This window comes from Argiope bruennichi, chromosome 6 (assembly GCF_947563725.1).
Source record: "Argiope bruennichi chromosome 6, qqArgBrue1.1, whole genome shotgun sequence".
Lineage (NCBI taxonomy): Eukaryota > Metazoa > Arthropoda > Arachnida > Araneae > Araneidae > Argiope > Argiope bruennichi.
In genome coordinates, this window is record NC_079156.1 from 77,897,752 (window position 1) to 77,919,811 (window position 22,060).

Below are 22,060 nucleotides of genomic sequence, written 5' to 3' on the forward strand. Positions count from 1 at the left end.
ACATAAAGCAGTCAAAATCATTAGTTTTGATTTTCATATATACAGGAAAAAAGATAACAAAAACGTTTTTTCGTGAATAATATGGTGTAGTATTTAAAGTAAAATTTATAAATATTCATTAGAGTTATATAATTTTTATAAATTTAAGGTGTCTCATAATTTAAAAAGTAAAAAAAAAATTAATTACAATATTTTTTTTGTGTATAAAGTAGACTATAGCTTTCAATAGTATTAATCTCCATAAATGTGAAAAAAAAAATAGTAAAACAAGTTTTTTAATTCATATTACAAATTATTATTTTTTAAAATATTATTTTCAAAATTTATAAATTTATATAAGAATTTACAGTATTTTTGATGAACTCATTAATATTGTTGAACATATATAGATTTCAAAATACTTAATACTAACACAGTTCTTCGTTTTCAAAAAATTATTATCAAGATTTAAAAAAAAAGGATTTTGAAGAATTAATTTATGCTCTTATAGTTTAATTTGTCACGGTTATTGAAGAATCATGTTTTCGTTAAATTATTCTTTTATACTGCCATTTGTATAATTTGAATTGAAGCGATAAAATTACGTATGGTATTCTAAAATGACAAAATTTCTTGAAATTTCGACTTATATGAATATAATGCGATTTCAAATGTTCATCTACTATTTTAATAACAGGTTTCCGAAATAAATACCTTGGTATTGACTAAAACGCGCTTTTGATTAGTAAAAAAATTAATAATAATTACTTTAAAAAATATTTTTCCAAACAAAATAAATCCTGTTCTCTTAGAAAAATACATTTCTTAAAATATTTCTTTCATTCAAGAGATATGTAAAAATAATAAATTTTGCTCCTTTTGATTATTTTATTGGATAATAATGCATATTGAAATTTTGTCGAAATACTGTTGTTAATAATAATACTTACTCACAAGGTTGGTTGTAGTATTCTAAAAGGTTTGTACAATTATCTCCCACTTTTGTTACATCTGTAAAAGAAAAACAAAATTCTAAATTAATAGAATTTTGAACGCGTCTCATTTCCAATTTTAGCATATTTCATTAGATAAGAATAAAAATTTGTACTCTTTTGAAACTTCTATTTAAAACAAAGAACCAAATGACACTAACATATAAAGAGCGCTTGGATTGGAGGCTTGACTCCATTGAAAAACCGATTTTTAAGTTCAAAGAATTGTACAGTATAAGGGATAGTTCCATTGAAGATTTAGCGTCTATGCAGATCTGTTGCAAGTATTTCACACCGATGTAACAAAAAAGAAACAGTTTTGGGAAAACAGAAACATTTAAGTATTGACTTCATTAAGCGAATAGTCAATGTATAGCTTCAATATATAGTATCAGATTATGATATTAAGTAAGAAAATTAAAATATCAGTGATACTAAACTTTTAAAAGTTTAGAAATAAAAGGTTGAAATAAAATAAACGCAGTACCAGAAAAAGTGTTTTGATTTTTATAAGTCCTTGTTTCAAAATTGCAAAACCCTTAGAAAATATTCAGGGTGGTTTAAAAGCAGATTGATTTAATTAACTCTTTTTATAATATATAAAAAGATAAGTAGGATACTATCGTATTTTTATGAAATGTTTTGTAATTGTATTTTCTTAAATCGCCCATGTATAAAATTGCATTATTTTTTCAAAAATTCAAAGTTTTTTGAATTTTTAAAATTTTATTGTATTTAAAGTTAAAAGTCAAAAATACCACCGACATAGTAGATATTTATTTTGTTTATTTATACCTTTTATGCAACATCTGTAGATTAGTCATTACTTAACCTGAGGGGGGAGTTCAAACATTTTAATAAGATAAGTTACACGAACAGCTGTCGTGTCAAGTCAGTCTGAAACATAATTTTAACACCGAAAATTTACTTCTTCGCTTTAGAAAATAAAATACAAACAATTTTTAAATATGCACTAAATCAGAATTCGAATTGAAAAGTAATTTTAATTTCTATTTATTTTCAAACCTGAGTGATAAATCACAAACGCTGTTGCCGGTTCTTAAAGCAAACATGTTGAAAGTCTATGACTAGGGGAATCAAGTACACACCAAATGTTTGCATTAATCTAATATATATTTGGTAAATCATTTTGGCATACGAAAGATAATTGTTTTGTAGTTTCGAAATAAACTATAGAAATTAAGCTGAACTTTATAGAAAAATGGAATTTTGTTATATTTATGTACCGGTTGAAATTATCATGAGGATGTTGGAAACGAATTAAATAATTTATGGATGAACTTTTTTTTTTAATTTTTCAAACCTCATAAACTTGAGACACTGAATAAATCGAAGTGTTGTCTTTACTACACAGTTCTTTTAGTCGCAAATTTTGTGTTGATATACCAAACTAGTATTACGGAGAGAAAAAATAATGGATTTATATTAAAACAGATGTAATTTCGAGTTTCATCCTTCATATTAATCATTTATTTTCTTATAAAAAGTCTCTTTTAAATCATCAAAATATCAATCCACCTTGAGAATAATTTATGAAATTATTCAGAGTTTATTCATTTAAGCTACATATCTATTGAAGCCAGACAAATCCTAAGGTCATCTTGAGAGAATTTTGATCGAATAATATTTCGAAACTGTTTTGGTAATTTCACCTCATGTTTTTTGCTGATAACTCTTTATGAAATAAGCACCATGCTGTTGAAGGGGGAATTTTTGTTTTTTTTTTGTTTTTATTATTATTATTATTCTGAAGAAAATAGTAATAAAATTAAATGAAGAAAGTTTCACTAAAATGCCTCACTTCCTTCTATAAATGAAAGAAGATTTTAAAAATGAAATGACTTGCTTAACTTACTGGGACAATTGTCACAGAAATGGCAAATCGTCGCATTATGCGGGTAGTCTACATAGAAAGGCACACATCCCAACTGCCTAAGAGTTTCATTGAGTTTGCATTCTTGAATTACCATCTGTGAAAGAGTGAGAAAAAAAAGCATTCTTAGAATTTTGCGAAGTTTGTTTACCAAGTATTATTTTAAAATTGAAATTCGCTTTTTAGCGAAAAAGGATTGCTCCCTCTGACAGTTTCATTTGACCGATTAGTCTTTTACCACCAAATAAAGAAAAGAACCAAGTCCAATTTGGCCAAACTGGATTTCTGTTTTTAGCCAAACATTTTTAACCTATTGTTACGAATCTGTAGTATTGCACCAATGTAGCTGGTGTCTTAAAAAGGAAAAGAGTTTTAAAGATATCTCTAACGGATGCCTGGTCAATGATGGCTGATTTTGGCGACAAACCTGCTAGTGAATTTAATGACTTTGACTACAAAAATAAAGATCCTTGAAAGCGCAGGCAGTTAAGGAGCATTTTGGCGTTATCTCTATTAGGAGCCATGAAATGGGATATTTTTAGATCTTTCGATATCTGTCACAGGAGCTATAAAAACGGAGACATATTCGCAAGGCCCATTGGTGGAATTCCCTCTTTGTAGGATTGATCTCTATTGCATTCTCTCTGGGGCTTTGTGGTTGTTTAATTGCGATTTGCTTTAGTGTGTTTTTGATTTCTACAAATGCCTTTCTGCGTGGGCTTCGGCTGGTTTTGCTATACATGTTTTCATTTTCACCACTATTAAATTGATATCATTAAAAAGAATTTTTTATAAATTTTGAAATGTTTCAAAAAAATTTTTATGCAATAATATTGTCCCACGGGGGGGGCACCTCGAAATGAGGATGAGATGCTTCCGGCATGGTGGTTGGATCTCGCCACCCTGGAGGGTACACTAATAGGTGGGGGATCTGGCTCCTCCCATCGATGACGGGACGTACTTCCTTCGGGGAGGGTTGTACCGTGGCCGGTGACGGCCCTTAGGACTCAACCACAGTTCCCGCCAATTGCTGTTGCGGCGGTCCGGTCATTCAGTTTTTTTGGTTTAAATCCGTGTGCCTTAGGGCGGGTCGGAGAGTTAGATGGTTGACTTATGCAATAACATTTTTGAAAGCTATTTCGATGGAGCGCAGTATTTATATTCAATTTTAATTAAAATACTGGCTAATCTGCTAGAAAACCTCGCTCAAACAATTTCCAAAACTTCGTTTCCAAGGTGCATATTTCAAACGCGCACACGCACGCAAGGCATGCACATACACACACACAAGCACGCGCGCGCGCACACACACACAAGCACGCGCGCGCGCACACACACACAAGCACGCGCGCGCGCACACACACACACACTTTCAACTTTAAATAAATAATGGAATCCTTAGTTCAGAAAATCGGAATTCTAATTTTGGAAAAGAAAAAAAATTGCAAAGTTCCAAATTTGAAGTTAGACTATAGGAGTGATATTTAATAATTTAGCATAGTAAATAATAATTTAGCATTACTAAATGTATATAAATCGTCTTGAACAAAAGCATGGCAATTAGATCACAGAATGGTTTCATTATATTAATAAATTACTTATTAATTATTTAATATCCAGAAGAATGCATACGATTTCAAGTCTTTAGCCGAGTTTGTTTATTGAATCATTCTCTCGAGAAAATCAGTGGTATTAAATCTCGAGCATTATGTAATCCACGAGTATGTAGGTTAATTTTCAATTCTTTGAAAAGACCTGGTGTAAAGTCTTTGAAGTGTATAATGTGATCAAGAATTGAATTCTTATTTTACATGCATCTTTTATAAAATTATACTTGTAATGTAATCATGAAGAGAGTTGGAATTTCAATCTAAATCCATTTTTACCTACCTTAATGAGCTAAAACTTTTGCGAAAATTTGGTGAGAATCCTTGTCAAGCAACTTTTTGTAAAAGTTTCCTGCAGAAATCTTTTCTTAGATATATAAGATTACCTCAATAATGTAAAACATGTTCGTACTGATATTTATGCATTATTTAAACAACAAAAATAAATCCTTTTTCTGGATAGATATTTAATATTTATTAGCGTACAAACCAATTCATTAGTGCCTTAAACTATGGCATGTCTGAAGAAAATTGAATTGGAGGAAGAAAGTATGTAGTTCTACTTTCTTCTGGTATGTTTTTAACCATTACTTTTAAAAAACTTGTAAACAGGTATGTACACAGAAACGAATTTTTCGCTGCAGTCGGATAATTTGTTTAAGCTACAAGCGTAACACAAATACGGGCCAGTTTCATCAGAAAGCCCCCCCAGAAAAATAACGTTTCTATATATGTAGGATTCAAAGGAAACTTCAACTCCAAATGTTATCTATGTGTTCTTCGTTCAAAATACGAAACATCCTCTTCATCATGAATCCTTTTGAATTCGGTTGGATATAACAGGGCCAAGAGATTTAAGAAATTCTATAACAGAATAGAAGCTTTTAATAAATATTAAGACGATTTTGTAATATCCTTTTCCTGCGCAAAAATCTCCCAGTAAGGAAGATATTTCTACAGATATAGCATTGGCTGCCGAATGGATATCTACTCAATGATCTTCGGCAAAATTATGCAAAATTTGGTTAGTTGATTACGAATTTGGTGATAAAAATGAAAGCACCTGAATTTCCTGGAATTTTGGCGATATATATAAGTTAGGAACGAAAATACGGTAACTTTCTGGAGCATTCGATATCCTGCTACTAAGATGCTTTCGGACTCTCCTGCCTTCTTCCATGGATAAAAATAGTGAACCTGAAAAGAGTTGTGAACATTTTGAATGCTCAAATGTTTATTCTAAATATTCCGTACACGAGCATTTTTGCTTCATAGCATAGTGAAGAAAACCGAGAACGCATTTCGACGCCATTTTCAACCGAATGAAATCAAAATGTATCATATAAATATAATTTATTAAAAAGATCATAAATTAAATTCCATTTATCTAAATAGATGTGTTTTAGAGTTATCGCGTCCACATGCATGTAAAAGAACACTGACGAATTTAGCACAAAATTTAATAATTTATATTTTAGATATTAAAAGCAGTGTGCCAAATTTGATCCATCTAGTTTATTCCAAATTTTATACATTTAATTCAAAGTAGTTTTGTGCAATTTGGAATTATGCAATTTGACTTAATTCCAAAAGGGTTTTGCGAAACTCGAGGAAATATATAATGTCAAAAACTGTCAAAATCTCCAGGAAGATATAATAATGGTAATACATACAGCTTAGGACCAAGTATTGCAAACGCAATTTATTGGTAAAACGTACCTTTGTGGACTATTTTGAAAGCTTTTCTTTATTGTAATAAATGTCTTAATTGTCCATGGTATTGAAATATATTTCCTTAACAAGTATCTACACGAAATACTAAAAATTGATAGAATAATGAACAAGTTTTGAGCAAGTGCTGAGCTTGTTGAATTTTAAACATTGCCACGCAGCCCGCACAATTTCATGGTATATCAAATTGTGAAAGAACGAACATGAGTTTCTATTAGAAAGGAATTTTGTCACGCAAAGATTCATTGATATTTGAATTAGAAAGAGTAGGCTTTGTGGGACTTGTAATTATATACAAAAAGCCCCATTATCTTTAATTTTAAAGTAAAATCCCAATGTGGTTATTAACTTATGGTACATTGTAATTTCCTAAGTGTTCCTTTTTTTTTTTTCAATGAGAAAGAATCTGTCCTTAAATGGTCTTCTGATAAAATGAAAACACCGATTTCCCATTAGATGATGAAACAGAGGGGAAAAACTAACTAGTATTTCAAATTTCAAGTTTAAGTGAAATAAAAACATGCATTCATAATTCAATACTTTTTAATACTTGTTTGTAATAGGATTTCACGAAGATTTGTTATAAAAATGGCAAGCTAAAACTCTGTAGCTATGGAAATGGTAGCTATGGAAATTATGTCTAAATAATGGTAGATATTAAATCTTTATTTTTCTTAACTGCTTATGCTTGTTCTGTTCTTTGTTCATGTCTACTTTTATAATGGAATCCATTCATTTGACCTTATTAACACACGGAAAGTATAAATAAAAATGGATTTTAATAAGTACTTGCAATTAAGTTTGGGGTCTAATTTCGCATTTAAAAAGCTTTCAATTGTCGCTTGCAATTCACGGGTGATATTTAATACAATATCACGTGATCAAAAATAAATTCCTCTGTGTTCATGAGATATTTCCAAAATTTTCAGACTTTATGAAAAAGCAAAAATACTGAAAATTCAATTAACCAAATAATTGTATTGGGTAAATTTATAAATGCTCATAAAATTATTAGAAAAGTAAAACACCTCATTCAGATAAGATTTCTATATATACTTTTAAACACTTTTCCTAATTTATTTAATATTTTCAAGGAGATTTTGTCTACATATTCCCTAAAAGATTTAATGCAATATAGTACAAAATAAAATGTTTACTTTAATAGAATGATTATACTATATTCATATACATAAACTTATGCGAAAGTAAATATTAATAGTGCTTAAAAATGAAAAAAACAATAAAGAAAATTACCATTGATGTCTTTTAAAAAAAAACTCAAGATCAGAACATCAAGATTAAATGATAACTATTTTAAACTTTATAAAATTCAGCCCATCAAATTTTTGTAATTTAAAAACTGTTAAGTATTTAGAGTATCCACTCTTATCGTTTCACAATTCCAAATGGAAAAAGGCTTTAGATCACATGAAAAGAGACATTTTAAGTTATTTGAGTCAATAAAAGTATTTTTCAAAAATCTAAAAAAGTTAAGAAATTATACTTTTCATACAGTCCCCGGTCCTATCCATATTTAGTAAAATATTCTTGACAATGTAAGATTTTAAACAAACGAAAAAAAAAAAATCCATTCTTCTGCGACTAAAACTGAAAATTGAAAATCACTATTTTAGATGAATTTCAGAGATAATTTCGGGGCTTCTAGAGAAATTTTTAGAGGTATTTTGAAAATTGAAATTATGCACCGCTGTAGGGTTTTTTTTTCCAGATTGTTTCTTAAAGAAAATTTGATTATGGCCCCCATTTATGCTAAACAGCTCTAACTCGATAAATTTTAATCATAAAGCGATGAGAATTTTTCTATCGTATCGTTTTTTTAATCGTATGTTTTAAAATGTGAACAGTTTTTTTTAACAAATATAGCAGAGAGGGCAGGGGACTGAATTAAAAATTAGTTTTCGTAACTTTTTGAGTAATATATTTATTGAGTCAAACAATATAAAATATAATTTTTCCATTTGTTAAAAACATTTTTGCGATTGAAACTATGTATCTACCTTTAGAAGTTCAGAAATTAGATATTGAACTACGATAAGAGTGAACACTATGCATGTATATGGACGTATTATTACTTCTTTCTTCCAAATTTATGAGGTAAGTTACTTTTAATTTGAAAATAAATATAAAGTATAAGTATGGATGGCTCAAATTTCTTTTTAATATGAAATACGGTGTTTTTTGTTTGTTTTTTTGCATTTTTTTAATGTATATATTGAGTAAAAATTACTAAAAATGCTTTTTAGTTAAAAAACAAAGAAATTAATTATCTTTTTACTCCTGCTTAAGAAAGGTAAAATATCTGTAATTAAAATTTTGATGAGATATTATGGCAATGATGTCGATTTCCTTGCAACAATAAAAAATGTTGCCATAAACTAAATCCAAAACTTTTTTTTGAAAAAAATGTTAAAATTAGGCAAATAAAAATGCACATTGACTAAATTCATATTATAGAAAACATAATTTTTATCATTTTAAAACGAATCTAAGAATTACTTTCATATAATAAATTTTCGGAAGTTATTAGAGAGAAATTCAAAAATCTTACTTTATTTTTAGTCAATTCAAATCAAAGTCAAATTGTAATTAGAATTTCAAAGAAATCTGTACTGAGATACACATTCTATCTGGAAAAGAGCATTTATGTTAAATTTTGATAGCCCGCGATCAAACGATCCATCCTGTATAGTGCCAAAAAAATAGATTAATACACACAATCGATTTTATTATTAGTAGACATTAATATCACATTATTGCTAGCAAAATAAAGATTGATTATTTATACATTAACTCATTGGAGTGAAGAAAAAAACAAAACTGTGGACTGTGAATATCTGCTACAAAAGTACTCTTTTCCAAAAAATTGATATATGATATTACAAGCGAAAGATTATTTGTACCATCGATAATGTCAAAAAAAGATTGGAATAAACAGCGATTTAAGATTTGTATAACGCTGATAAAAAAAATTAATTTCTCCCTTGATAATATTCCTTAAATATCCGACAATAAGCTGCAAAATCTAATAACTACTCATAATGTTACGGATTAATGTAATTAATTCCTGTTTATATGCCATATATTAAGTATGCAGCGTCAATTAAGTTTTGGAATCCATTGCTCTTAATATTATGTCACGATATAGAGTAATGATAACTATAGATAGATTCATGCTTATTGTCATTTATCAAGTTTCTTGTCATGTCATTCATCATATTAACATGACTTAACGTTTGGTCATAAATAAAACTTAAATAAGAGCAAATAATCTTTTTGTCGCTACTGCTGCTAAATAATATATCTTGATAAAATATTCTTTTTAAAAGTTCACATTTGTATGAGGTTATTTTGTACTTTTAAAATATTATATGATGATATTATGGTAATCGTTTAAAAATCAAATTATATTTACTATTTGATTGAGTGGTCCTATGCCACCTCTTGCTTTCCACAGCGGCATGTAATCCGTGCAGTTGGTTTGATACGGAGGAGGCAATAAATGCTTCTCATCCTACAGAGAATAGTACAGTTCTAAATACATAGTACAGTTATTATATCTAATTTATAAAAAGAACTTTTGTTTGTTCATATTTTGTGCGTTGTCGTACCGTTCATTTGATTGCGATAAAACTTTACCAACTTACTGTTTTGATCCTAGAAAATCCATGTTTTTCACATGGCTAGTTGTATGTTGAATGCTCATGAGTCGGACAACCGCGAAATGTATTTGTTTTTGCTGAAGTCGGAAAAACAAAAAAATATTGTCTTCTCTAAAGCACTTGAATAATAAAGTCAAAGAAATAGAATAAATATTATTTGTATTTCTCCTTTATATATCATTAAATTTCAATGAATGTATTCATTGCTGATAAAGAAATGAATATCATTTTTTTCCATCATTTCTAATTAAACAAGACACCTATTTTAAATTTAAATGATATTTACAAAATTATTTCTTCTGTGGCAGCAACGCGCCGGGTACCAGCTAGTAATGAATAAAAACATTTTGCGATTATAAAAATTTATTTTCTTAAAATGAGTGCTTCGTTTAAAAAATATTTCTATTTTTAAAATTTCATTGTGATATATTTCTATTTTCATAAAAAATTGTGAAATATTTCTATTTTTTAAAATTTAGTTTAGTTTTTTTTATATCCCATTTTAAAAATAACACAACAAGTATTTTTAAACGGAAATCATAATTTTGAGCAACGGTCAAGCGAAGTAAAACACTCATTATTAGGCGTTGAAAAATATCCCTCCCCCAATATTTAAGACCTGACGACGTATTACTAATATTTATTTAATCGGAGCGCCTGTCTTGTTTAATAGTACTAAGCAAAAATAGCAATCCATCCAAAATTGGAGTCCAGTTCTTCTAGATGTGCACTATGACAGCATGAAAGATAAATGAGTCTAATAATAAATAAATGCCACATTCTTAAGAAATTCCTGACGTCATAGTTGTGAAGTACACTAACAAACAAACCTAAACTTCAAGTGTTCTGAAGTTTAGGTTTGTTCGCGGTAAATCGATAGTATTCTACAACTAATCGATAGTATTCGATAGTAAATCGATAGTATTCTACAACTAATCGATAGTATTCAATAGCAAATCGATAGTATTCTACAACTAATCGATAGTATTCGATAGTAAATCGATAGTATTCTACAACTCTGTGATTGTTTTCTTTTACACCGTTAAAAAATAAAAAAACGTAAATTCCCAATTTTCTCGACATTATAAGGGATATCTTTGTAGTACTCATAGCCGTTTTACTATATTTCGACACCATTTTAAGCCTATCACCTTCTCCTTTCTGAAGGATGGATAACAGAGAATTTTAGTCAATATTTTATACTGGGCTGGGAATTTCGTCAATTAAAAAGGAATATGAGTAATTTTTATATAAAACTGTCATTCTTTGTATGAGTTCCGGAATAAGCTTCTCGGAGAATGAGGATAGCAATCATAATATGTGACGAAGAATTTTATTTGAAATATAATATATCCCAATGTATGTATGTATATAGCAATGCTTGTATATAGCATTCAATTAAGTAAATATCAGTTAGCTATTCCTTTTGCTGTAATTCTAATCCACATTTTTTTAAACTAACTCTACTTTCATGCACGGATATTAGGCTAATGAAACTTAGAAACTCTTATAGTTCTTTGAGTAACATGTCTAAGATGCAAGAATTCTCATGGCCTTTCTGAAAAGTCACTTCTTTGGTCACTGTGACCGCAAATTCAAGATGTTCTCTCGTCTTGACTTCATACACCAGTCTCTTTATTCTATTTCTCGGTTGGAATTATTTTTTAAACTTCGCCCTTCACTCCTGTTATCCTTTCGTCAACCTCGCTCATCGTCCTTTGTTTATAGTTTAGTGTGATGATCTTCAGGACTTAACTGTCTCTGTTGAACTTCCGAAAGGAATTTTTTTCCATTTCCGATTTCCGAATATAATCTGTATATTTTTTCAACAGGTATCCCAAAAAGATTGAAACGTGGTTTAATTTTTTTACCCCTTGGAATAAGTGGAAAATATTAATTGTCGTCAATTTTCAAAAAATTACATTTTTTAAATTTTTATGCTATCTTTCTAAACAAATTTGGCCAATTAGAAAGTTTTTCTTACCAGATCATTAGAAAAAAACCCCTCACAAATGTATTTTTAAACCAAAGGAATTACGTTATAAGGAAGAAAAAAATGACTTATGCCATTTTTCACATTCCGTAAAACGCTGTTTCTGCAATGTAAATAAGGGTTATATACAAGTTGAAAGTAGAAATTTTTAGATCAAAAATGCGATAATGGATGTCAAAAAATCCCAAATGCTCTTAAATAAAGCTTATGTTGCTTGGTTTTTCAGAGGTTCTCTTATCTTTCCATACAAATTTAATAGACAGTTTGATTCAATATGGCTTATTATTTCTTATTTTAAACTCATCAATTTATTTGTGGCTTATCTTTTATTGATTATATCATCCTTTCTTTACATGATTCTTTGATTAATCCTTTCTTTTCATGTTTTTTTTCCCCCTTTGATTTACTATTTTTGAAGAAAGAAAAAGGATGATAATAAATTAAAAGTAGAATGAGAAGAAATTGATAATATAGAAACTGATAAAATGAAATATTCTGCAATTAGTATCTTTTATTTTATATAAAGGTTCTTTTTATTATTATGTTTAGATTCTCCCTCCAACTTCATTCCCTGTAGTGGAAATCTCTGTTATATCGTTTTTAATTTTTTATTTTGAAATCACTGTAACATCCTTCCAAAATGATTCATATTTGCTTTACTATCATTTTTTGTTGTTGTTGTTGTTCTTTTTCAAATCGTTTCTAAAAATGTCTTAATAGATAAAAAAGAAATACATTATTTCATTGTTACTTTTATAAGCAGAAGAAGATTTTTCTAAAATAAAATTGAAATAAATAGCTAATTTTTCTATTTATCTATTTTAATTAAAAATAAATTTTTCATTTTCCTACTTTCCAGTTTTTTTTATAGATTTACACAATTTACAATTAAAAATGAAGTGCTATGTGGAGTTAAACCGAATATTACTAATTTTAAATCTATAAGAAGCAATATAATTTTGATTTTCAAGCGGGTATTTACAAAACTCACTTCTTTCACTTGTATTCTATAGTCTTTTCCACCAAGGAGACCAGCTCCGGATACGTACGGACTCGCAGCAATGTACGGTGAGTGCATCGCTATCTGAACGGACGAAGAGGATAAAGTATTATAGGCAGGAAGTTGGATTTGATCGATGTAGGCATCTCTGTCCCTAAATGATTCATCGATATAGAACTCCATTACAATTTCTAAAAGAAAAAATTATTCCATTTATAAGTAGTAGTCAAGTAAACTCTTTGAATATAAAGAAATAAAAAACATATTTTAAATTCTACTAGTAGTTTTCTGTTCTACATTTAAAGTAGAGCTTTAACGCGTTTATTCTACCAACCCCATTATTATGTTTTTATTAATTTTACATTAACCTTTTTTCTCCGAGTACGCTATAACATTTTGTCAATATTTTATGAATCCAGAATGAATAACTGCATTGTCTGTCAGACAGTTGTGACCATTACATTGTGTGTTCTCAACTTATAATATTGCTTCCTTGCTCTGACAGTTTCTTGGTAAGGAAGATGATTTTAGAGATATAGTTATGGCTCCTGAATGGATATATACTTATGGCTGCTGAATGCCCCCGGATTTGGCGACAAACTTGGCGACTTTAATAATAAAAATGAAGGGCTCGGAATATTCGAGAATCTTGGCAATATCTCCTTTAGACCTCGATTTACACACATTGTTCTAGAAGCTTCTTTGCTCTGTCACGTAAATGATAAAAAGTCGCAAGACAAATCAGAAGGGAGTGAGGCAGTTGTTGAGCCCAAAGTAGCAGCTGAGCTAAGTATCCCTAAACGCCTGTGCTGTTGCGGCTGCTTAATCATGATTTGCTACCTGTATGCTATCATTTACTGCAAGTGATACTCTTGTGTACATTTAGGTTGTGTTTGCTGCAGTGCATTTGTATTTAAAAAAACCGTCTTTATTTGTTATTGAGCCTATTGGAGTTTTCATCACACAACTCACGATTAGAATTATGGGAATTTTCTGTAATAATATTTTATATTTCTAAAAATGGAAGAACTAGATAACGAGGAATTTTGCATAGAAATGTACTTTACTAAAATATTGCACCAAGCGTATGGAAAGAATTGTCTTAGTCGACCTCAATATTATATAGGACATCCATGGTAATCGAGCAAAATATCCACTAAATACGATACGAAAACTGGTCACCTTTCCATATCAAACGAATTTTAACATCGAGGAAGTGAGTGCCTTTCGTTCATTCGAATCATTACTTAAATCTCCATGAGATTTATGAAGATCTAGTCAATTGCAAGTATTCAATTCACTCAATTCCTACAAAACTTATTACTTTTTCTCTTCAATGAGGAATAAAAAAAGAATCGTGGCATATTTATGCTGAGGTTGCATAATACACAAATGCAGATCAAAAATATATCGTAACATGTCACGGCTATCCTGGTTTGATCCAGTGAGCTTTCTTTTGTTCCTTAAATTAAAACACACATATAAAAGCCGAAAATTGATATAATAAAATAAATATAAGCTTTAATAGTGTACTCAAACATAGAAACTTGCTATATGTAAATTAGTTTCTGCTTTTTAATCTTCTGCTTTACCATGAAAATTAGTTCTGCTTTTTAATTATACAGTTCAATATTAAAAATATGATGGAATTTAGTAATCAAATTTTTCTCAGATTCAATTCAGGTGGCGTCACTTATATGAATTCAAAATTTAATTTACTAACTGAAAATTTACAGCAATTAATAATAGAGTTCTAAAAACATTTAAATAGCGTACTTCTATCCAGAATACACAAGTGTATAAAATTTGAAACATCCAGCATGTTAAGAAAGTAAATGATTGCAAAATTCCACCTTTGAGAGTTTGAAATAAGTCGAGTTACATAAAGAGTTTAATTTTTTTTTTAAATCGAAACTTATGCAATAAAATTTAAAAAAATGACTTCTTAGGGGAAATATACTTACTTTCTGATTTTTTTATTTTCGAAAATTTCATGTTCGGTTGAGACCACAGAGTGTACATACTGAAGCAGAAACTTGGTATGTTCCCATCGCTGTAATAAGGGCCGGCAATGGCGTTGTCAAGGCTACAAGTGGAAATTATTGCTAATTAATAACTTAGCCAAGTAAGTGATTATTTTGCATTCCCTAATGTGACATTTTTTTCTTTTTTAAAGCCTTTAAAATTTTTTAATTTAAATTATTTTTTTTATTTAAATCAGGAAAATTGCTCTTCCTTGTCTTATCCGGTAACATGCTTGGGTGCAAACTTAGAGGCCAACGCTACAACTTAAATAAATAAAATGGTTGTTATGTATTTATTTCACGTCAAAATATAATCTGACTGAACTGTCTATTGCGAAGTACCAAACGCTTACGCACGGGTTTCTAAAATAAAAATTTGAGTACTCGGCTGGTTAACAGCCTTATCCAAAGTTCACAATTTTTATGCTCGAGGAGAATATTGCCTTTAATAAGGAGTATGCGAAAAAATTTCGAAAATACTTCTCCCTGTGGTTTGTAAAAGCTTTTATTTTTTTTCCATTTTTTTTTTAATTTAAAGTCTTTTATTTTGGCAATAAAAGCTAGATTTTATCAATCTAAAAGGTATGGCAATACCTTTGCGTACTATATACTAAATGTTTCGTATCTTTCTTATTAATTACGTCCTTTAATATTAGAAAAATAAATATTTTTATGCATTATATTGGACTGAGTATTTATAAACAAGTAATCTTTTATTTGTAATCAATAACAATCAACACAGAAGATTCACAAGAAAGGATATTTTTACCACGACTTTAAATGAATATTCGAAACTTGTAAAAATGTTGTATTAACTCTTTGACTACTTTGCCGGCCCAACCGGCCATGCAAATTTTATCTCCGTAAATAGGTTAATGTTTTGAATGACGATTCTGTAATGTAAAATGATTTATCACCAAGAATTTCCTCGATTTCCCTATTACAAACGTCGCTTAAAACAGAAATCGACTCAATAGTATAGAAATTGCGCAGCCGATTCGGCCAGATTAGTAGTGAAAGGATTAAATTTACCCTTACATATTTTATTTAAATCCTTTACCTGCACTAAAAGAAGTTTTATTCGACCTTAATAATTTTTTTAAAACATACTCGAAAATGGCATTAAGATAAACGGAAAATTCCCCTTAATGTTTCAGATGATGTTCATATTAATTCCCTCAACTTTGTTCGCAACTATAAATTTTAATATTTCAGATTTTTATCTCTTTGAGAGAATCTAAACTTTGCTAATATATTCCCTTCGATCCCCTTAAGAGATACTTTCCTCTCTTCATTAGCTTGAGCAAAATTATCACTGCTGAGGAAATATGCATTCTACGACGAAATAATATATGGTTGTCGCCTCTTCTGACTTATATACCTCGAATCATTCATAGACATGTTCTTTATCAGACAGAACAGACTAAATACTCCATTAACACTGGCTCTGTGAATCATAGCTCCATATAGTTATTTGAGTATCTGAAACTTCATTATCACTAAAAAGCCATACTATACAAGAAGAATTTTTTTAAATTGCTAAATTCTATGTATAAGATATGTTTTTCCTTCATAGTATGAATGATAAAATAGTTGATAATTGGTTTACATTAGAAGTAATGAAAGAATTATAAAAATGGCAGCCTGAAGATTTTTTAAATTAAAATAAAGAATTTCCTTTTTTGGTTAAAATTTTTTTTTAAATATGGAGTTTAAAAGAAAGATCTTAATCTTTATCATTTATGTTAAATAGAGAATCTCTTAAAAGAAATTATGTTAAATAGACATTTTTTTTTTTTTTTTTGAAAAATAAAAACTCGTGCTGTGTAAAATTTGTTTGTTTAGAAAAATAAATGATAAATACATACAAACTTTGCAGTTAAAAATACAACTTATTCTACGAATATAAATGTTCATGTCATTTTACTGGAAAGTAAAATGCTCAGAATTTTAGTACAGATAATACGTGGGGACATTCTTTATCTATGGTAAACTTCAATGGAAGACTTACTCGCAATCTCTTTCACTGCTGCCGCTGACAATTTTACATTTGAAAAAGTCTTTTAGCGGTGTCTTCAGCATATTTAGAATTGTTGAATTCAGGTCTCGAGTCGAAAAGAAGCGTTGATAGGCTACCGCCTGAAAGAAAGTCGTAAAGTGAAATGCATATTATACATTTGTTTTATTATAATAGAAACAAACAGTTATTTTCAGATATAACGAATTCACCGTCAAATAACAAACTGAACTACGCATGCCCAACTTCACACTGAAGTTGGACTATGACATAACTTAATTTTTCCACCTAAATTTCATGCAACTAGGTTAAGTTGATACAACGAGTTCTTATTCCATATACCATCTGAGCTCGATGTGATTCCATTTAAGCGTGTAGCGTTTTAGAACATCAAATATGGGTCATATTTTCTTTTTAAATATGTTCCGTTTAGAAATTCTGTCATTAAAGCACTACGATTGCCATTCCACGCATGTGCGTTAAATATTCTGCATCTGTTGACTAGCCATAAACTCCATTACAGAAGAACTCCACTGCGTTCCCATCTGCTTGTGAATATTTAAAAAGACTGACGTATTAAAAATCCCGCTGACTGTAAAATACGCTCTGACATTCGGTTTCTGAATGCAAAAGATGTGAAAGAAGATGAAATTCGTTAACAGATCAGTGAAGTACAGGAAGAAAACATTATGAACGAAGGAATGGTGTGAAAATGGATTAGAATATTTAAAAATGGACGCACAAATGTGCATGATCTGGAATGAAATAAGTGAGTGACGCTCTCTCATTATTCAAGATTTGGTGCAGAATATTGATGGAAAAATTATAGAGAAAAGATGCTTTACGATTTCATCTTTATCTAACGATTTTCCTCAAATTTCAAGAATTGTCCTTTATCAAAATGTGACAGAACACTTAAAATATCATAAGTTGTTCTGATTGGTAGGGAGCTGGATTCGCATCCCTTGGATTATGAGTTCGAACGCCACTGGCCGAAGACTCTTCGTGTGTGGTAGCTGGTGCACGTATAAATCTATAGTGTGAAATGCATGAATGGAGTCCGCCCCGTAAAAAGGGTTGTGACGTATGAGTAGCTAAGTCGGCCTCTTTGCCCCTAGATGGCGCTACTGAAACAAAAGACGCTCTCTCGACTTAAAATCGTTGACGAAGTTAGCGATTTTAAGCGATTTGTCTTTGGCAAATGCCATAAGAAACCACAAAAGCAATGAAAATATTGACTAATGCCCCCTCCTCCAAAAGATAGCCAGTGCGTTGACTATTTCTGGGCAATACAATGATTTTGACAATGAGTTTTTAAAACCAAATTCTCACAGATGATGGAACATGGGTGCCTCATGAGATAACAGAATTGTAACAGTAATCTAAGTAACGGCGTCATTCAGCATCACCTAAGAAAGTGAAGTTCAAACAAACAATTTCAAATCGAAAAATCATGTGTACTGGGATATGGGATAAAAAGAGTCTGGAGAAGTGGTTTAAGAAGAGGATTTTTTATTTATTTATGTCCTGGTAGTGGCACAGTAAGTTATGAGACTTATCTTGAGACTTTAATTAAACTACACCTTCAAATTCGAAACAAAAGGCGTGACCTGCTATATAAGGAGATTGTTTTGGCCCATGATAATACCTAACCACAAGTGTCTAATAATACCTAAGATCTCATTGCATCATTTGGCTGAAAGCAATCTGATCATTTTTCGAAAAGTCCCGATCTAGAGCCTAGTGACTGAAACTTGTTACTGCATTTAAAAAAAGCATCTTTGTGGTCAATACTAAGATGGTAATAATAATCTTAAAACGGCAGTGTTGCAGTGATTATTTCTGTGAAAATCTGTGCCTGTGCAGGCAGCATTTCTGTGAGAATAGAATTCAAGAGGTGGAAGTACGATACGACAGACGCCTTAAAATTGATGAAAATTAAGTTGAAATATAAATTAAGACCGGCTTATATATAAAAATAGAATTGTTAAAAAAAATTACGGTTGTGAATTTTTTTTAAAAAAAAATTCAAAATGGTACGTTTTTAAAAACATTTATATTAAGAAAATAATTTAAAGAATACGACTGATAGTATTGAAGCATCCTTCTTCTTAGAATACAATGGAGGAAAAAAATAGGTATAAAGCTTCCGTACACTTAAGTATTTGAAAATATGAAGGAATGAACGAAGCAAAAAGAAGAATAAAAAAATGAACGAAAGGAGAAGTTGTATAAAAGCGAATAATTCTTAGTACAAACATAACTCATTCGTCGTTGTATTATACTGCAATAATAATCTCACTAACTATTAATTATAGTTTATAAATAGAAGCAGAAGTGCAGTAAGTAGAAGCAATTGTCATAAATACTCAAATAACCATTCCATGAATACTTATAACATTAAATGAAATTGAAAAAAATCCCCATTTTTTTACTATTCAACTCTATGAAATATAAAACTCTTTGCATATAAAATTGACTTAAGTCCAAAAGGAAAAAAAGCTTCCATTTATAGTTTTTTTATGTTTAATAGTATGAGTAGAAAGGATGTATGGTCCAATTAGGTAATCATACACTATAGCAGTTCAAACACTGACCGAAAATCTTTGCTTCTATATGAATGATCTTATTTCATGTAGATTTTTTAGTGTCCACATATGTGTATTTTGCCTATTAGATAGTCATTCTAAAAAATTATCTCGTATAAATTCGGATAATAGCATGTATGCAGAGTAGTCCAACTATACTGAACTCAGTTGAGGCTATAAATTAACATGCACTGCATATAGAGGGTAATCTTTCGCATTTAATACTTGAATTTTCTGTAAATGAAATGAGTGCATGCTTTCATAGTGCAAAATCTCCCTTACAAGTAAACGCCTCAAGCCAGATCACGCGACATACTAGCCATGCTTGCAGAAGGATTCAAATCAACTGCATGTAAAACCGTTTCTTCCACTACAAGAGCTCTAGTAATTCTGGTCTAACCAACATCAAATCATATAATCGTGAACGATCCATTTTTGCAGAGCTGGCGGTGAGCACGCTGAAAGTTTCGATAATTGTCTATTCAGAAGTCTATTTAGGTAATTGTGTATATGGAATTATCTCTGAGCATTACAGCCTTAGAGAAAATAGCCTGTTTCTTTCTGCTATCTCACACATCAAGTGGATATCTGTTAGCTCTACATTTACAAAGTGAACGCGTGATATTCTAAATCCGTGCTGGAAAATGACGTCTTTATTCTCAAATAATATGGACTGCTAAAACTTGCACCATCTAATGGCATTTAAACGTACCTTCCGCGGCACGTATTCTCTGACATTCTTTTTTTTCGGTCCTAACAATTTTTCTTCAAAGTTTTGCTAGAAACTTTTCTATCACCATGTATACTTAAAATATGTCCACTGACAAGAAAAAGTGACCAATAGTTGCTAAATGAATGAGAATAATCATAAAGTGAGGTATAGAAATGCATTTAGCTGAGTTTTTTAATATCTGAAAAGTATTAAGCTTACCCTAAATCCTTCAGGTGGAGTTCTATTCATACCGGGCATATCTTCTTCCATACAAAATTCTGGCACAAGTTCGCACAAATTAGAACTCACCAGATCCTTTTCTTCACTGCAATATGGGCCCAACATGCAAATAACTTCTGGCTTTACTCTGCAAATGTGCAAATTAAGACATTAAAATAGTATATCCAGTTAATTTTTTATTTAATTTTGACTCATTATTAAACGTACTGTAACGGGACGAATAGACGATTCATTATTAAACCTACTCTGACTATTTAAACTAGACGATTTTTACTGACTTAATTCTCTTCAAAATAAAACAGATTTCAACATGACACTGCTTGAAAGATCATTTCAGAGATATTTTTTTCCCTTTACTTTAATTTTAGCTAAGCAATTTATAGAAACAAAATTCATGTTCCGAATTAGAACAAAAGAATACAGTTCAAAAAGAAATTAAAAATCAACATCGGAAAAGAATAATTAAAGATAAATACGCTTAACAAAGAATTCCGGAAAAGAACTTTTCTTATTCACTGCATAGAGCCTACGAAAAGTAAAATCTTTCAAAATCAGTAGCCACAGAATTTTAAATAGGTAGGTAATACATTGAATGCTAAGCTATAATTACATTTTCGCTTTTATTAAAATGATGAAGTTTGAAACATTAATATTTTTTCTGCATATTGCTTGAAGTAAAAAAATCTTATGGTGCAGAATGCAAAGCCGGATGTAATCAAGACACGGAAAGATAATAACAAACGAGTTAAGCCTAAAATATTATTAAAATACGGCGTTTCGTACTTAAGTTGGATTTTATACTTTATTGCATTGCAAAAAAAAAAAAAAAAAATCTCCTGTAAAAAAAAAAAAAAATTTAAATCCTGGAAAAGACGCATGAGATGAACACTTATGAAAACTTTTTCCTTCTGCTTTTTTCCAGAAAATGTGTGAATGATGACTAAAAAAATGACTTATTAGCCAGAAATCGGAAGCTATTTCTCAAACTGTTTAATTAATGATATCGTACACCTTTCATATTTTAATAGGCACTGTATAATTCTTTCAAATTAAACATAAAATTCTCACCATCACTTAATTTCATCTGAAAAAATATACAAATAAGAGGCCACGATGGTCTTTGCATAGTCCTCAGAAGAGAACGGGTGGGAATTTTATTGAAGATCAGCTCCCTTGAACTGAACTGATACACACAGGTTTGGTTAAAAATGCGTTGCTTCAATATTATATATTTTAAGGGTATATTTTAATAGATGGGGGTTCTTTAGGAATGAAATCAGTTCATACTCAAACGCTGCATATTGATTCCACCATTCTGGTGAATTCCGGAAGCTACTGTTCTTGTAGCAACAGAAAAAATAAGATGACCCTAAAATGCAATACTAGACAATATAATATTGTACATGTACAATTGTGTGAATTATATGATTTTGAATTCATATGAATTTATTTCTTACTTCAGTTGTTAATAAATTTGTTTCATTCAGAACGAAATAAAATTTTTTAAGTGTTTATTCAATTTTTAAATTCAAATGTCATCCAAAAAATAAAAACAGCATTTTTTAAATACATTATTATCTAATAAAAGCTAAAATATTTATTA

The 22,060-nt window shown here is 29.9% G+C and overlaps 1 protein-coding gene across 1 annotated transcript; it reads right to left on the bottom strand.

The window, feature by feature from the left end:
• Positions 1 to 925: 925 nt before the first annotated feature.
• Positions 926 to 20,520, bottom strand: LOC129971788 (uncharacterized). Its single transcript, XM_056085765.1, has 7 exons — positions 20,437 to 20,520; positions 16,912 to 17,039; positions 14,841 to 14,962; positions 12,868 to 13,067; positions 9,637 to 9,735; positions 2,848 to 2,962; positions 926 to 990 (listed from the first exon to the last, which is right to left on the bottom strand). Exons 1-7 carry the CDS (start codon positions 20,485 to 20,487, stop codon positions 926 to 928), a joined length of 780 nt encoding a protein of 259 aa, XP_055941740.1. The 5' UTR covers positions 20,488 to 20,520.
• Between the last annotated feature and the right edge of the window lie 1,540 nt (positions 20,521 to 22,060).

Coding starts and splice junctions, on each gene's coding strand:
- LOC129971788 (XM_056085765.1), bottom strand. CDS start 20,487: ATGGAAGAAGATATGCCCGGTATGAATAGAACTCCACCTGAAGGATTT. Junction 14,963..16,911: donor AGCAGTGAAAGAGATTGCGA/GTAAGTCTTCCA, acceptor TTCCACTTGTAG/CCTTGACAACGCCATTGCCG. Junction 2,963..9,636: donor TAGGACCACTCAATCAAATA/GTAAATATAATT, acceptor ACTCTTTCACAG/ATGGTAATTCAAGAATGCAA.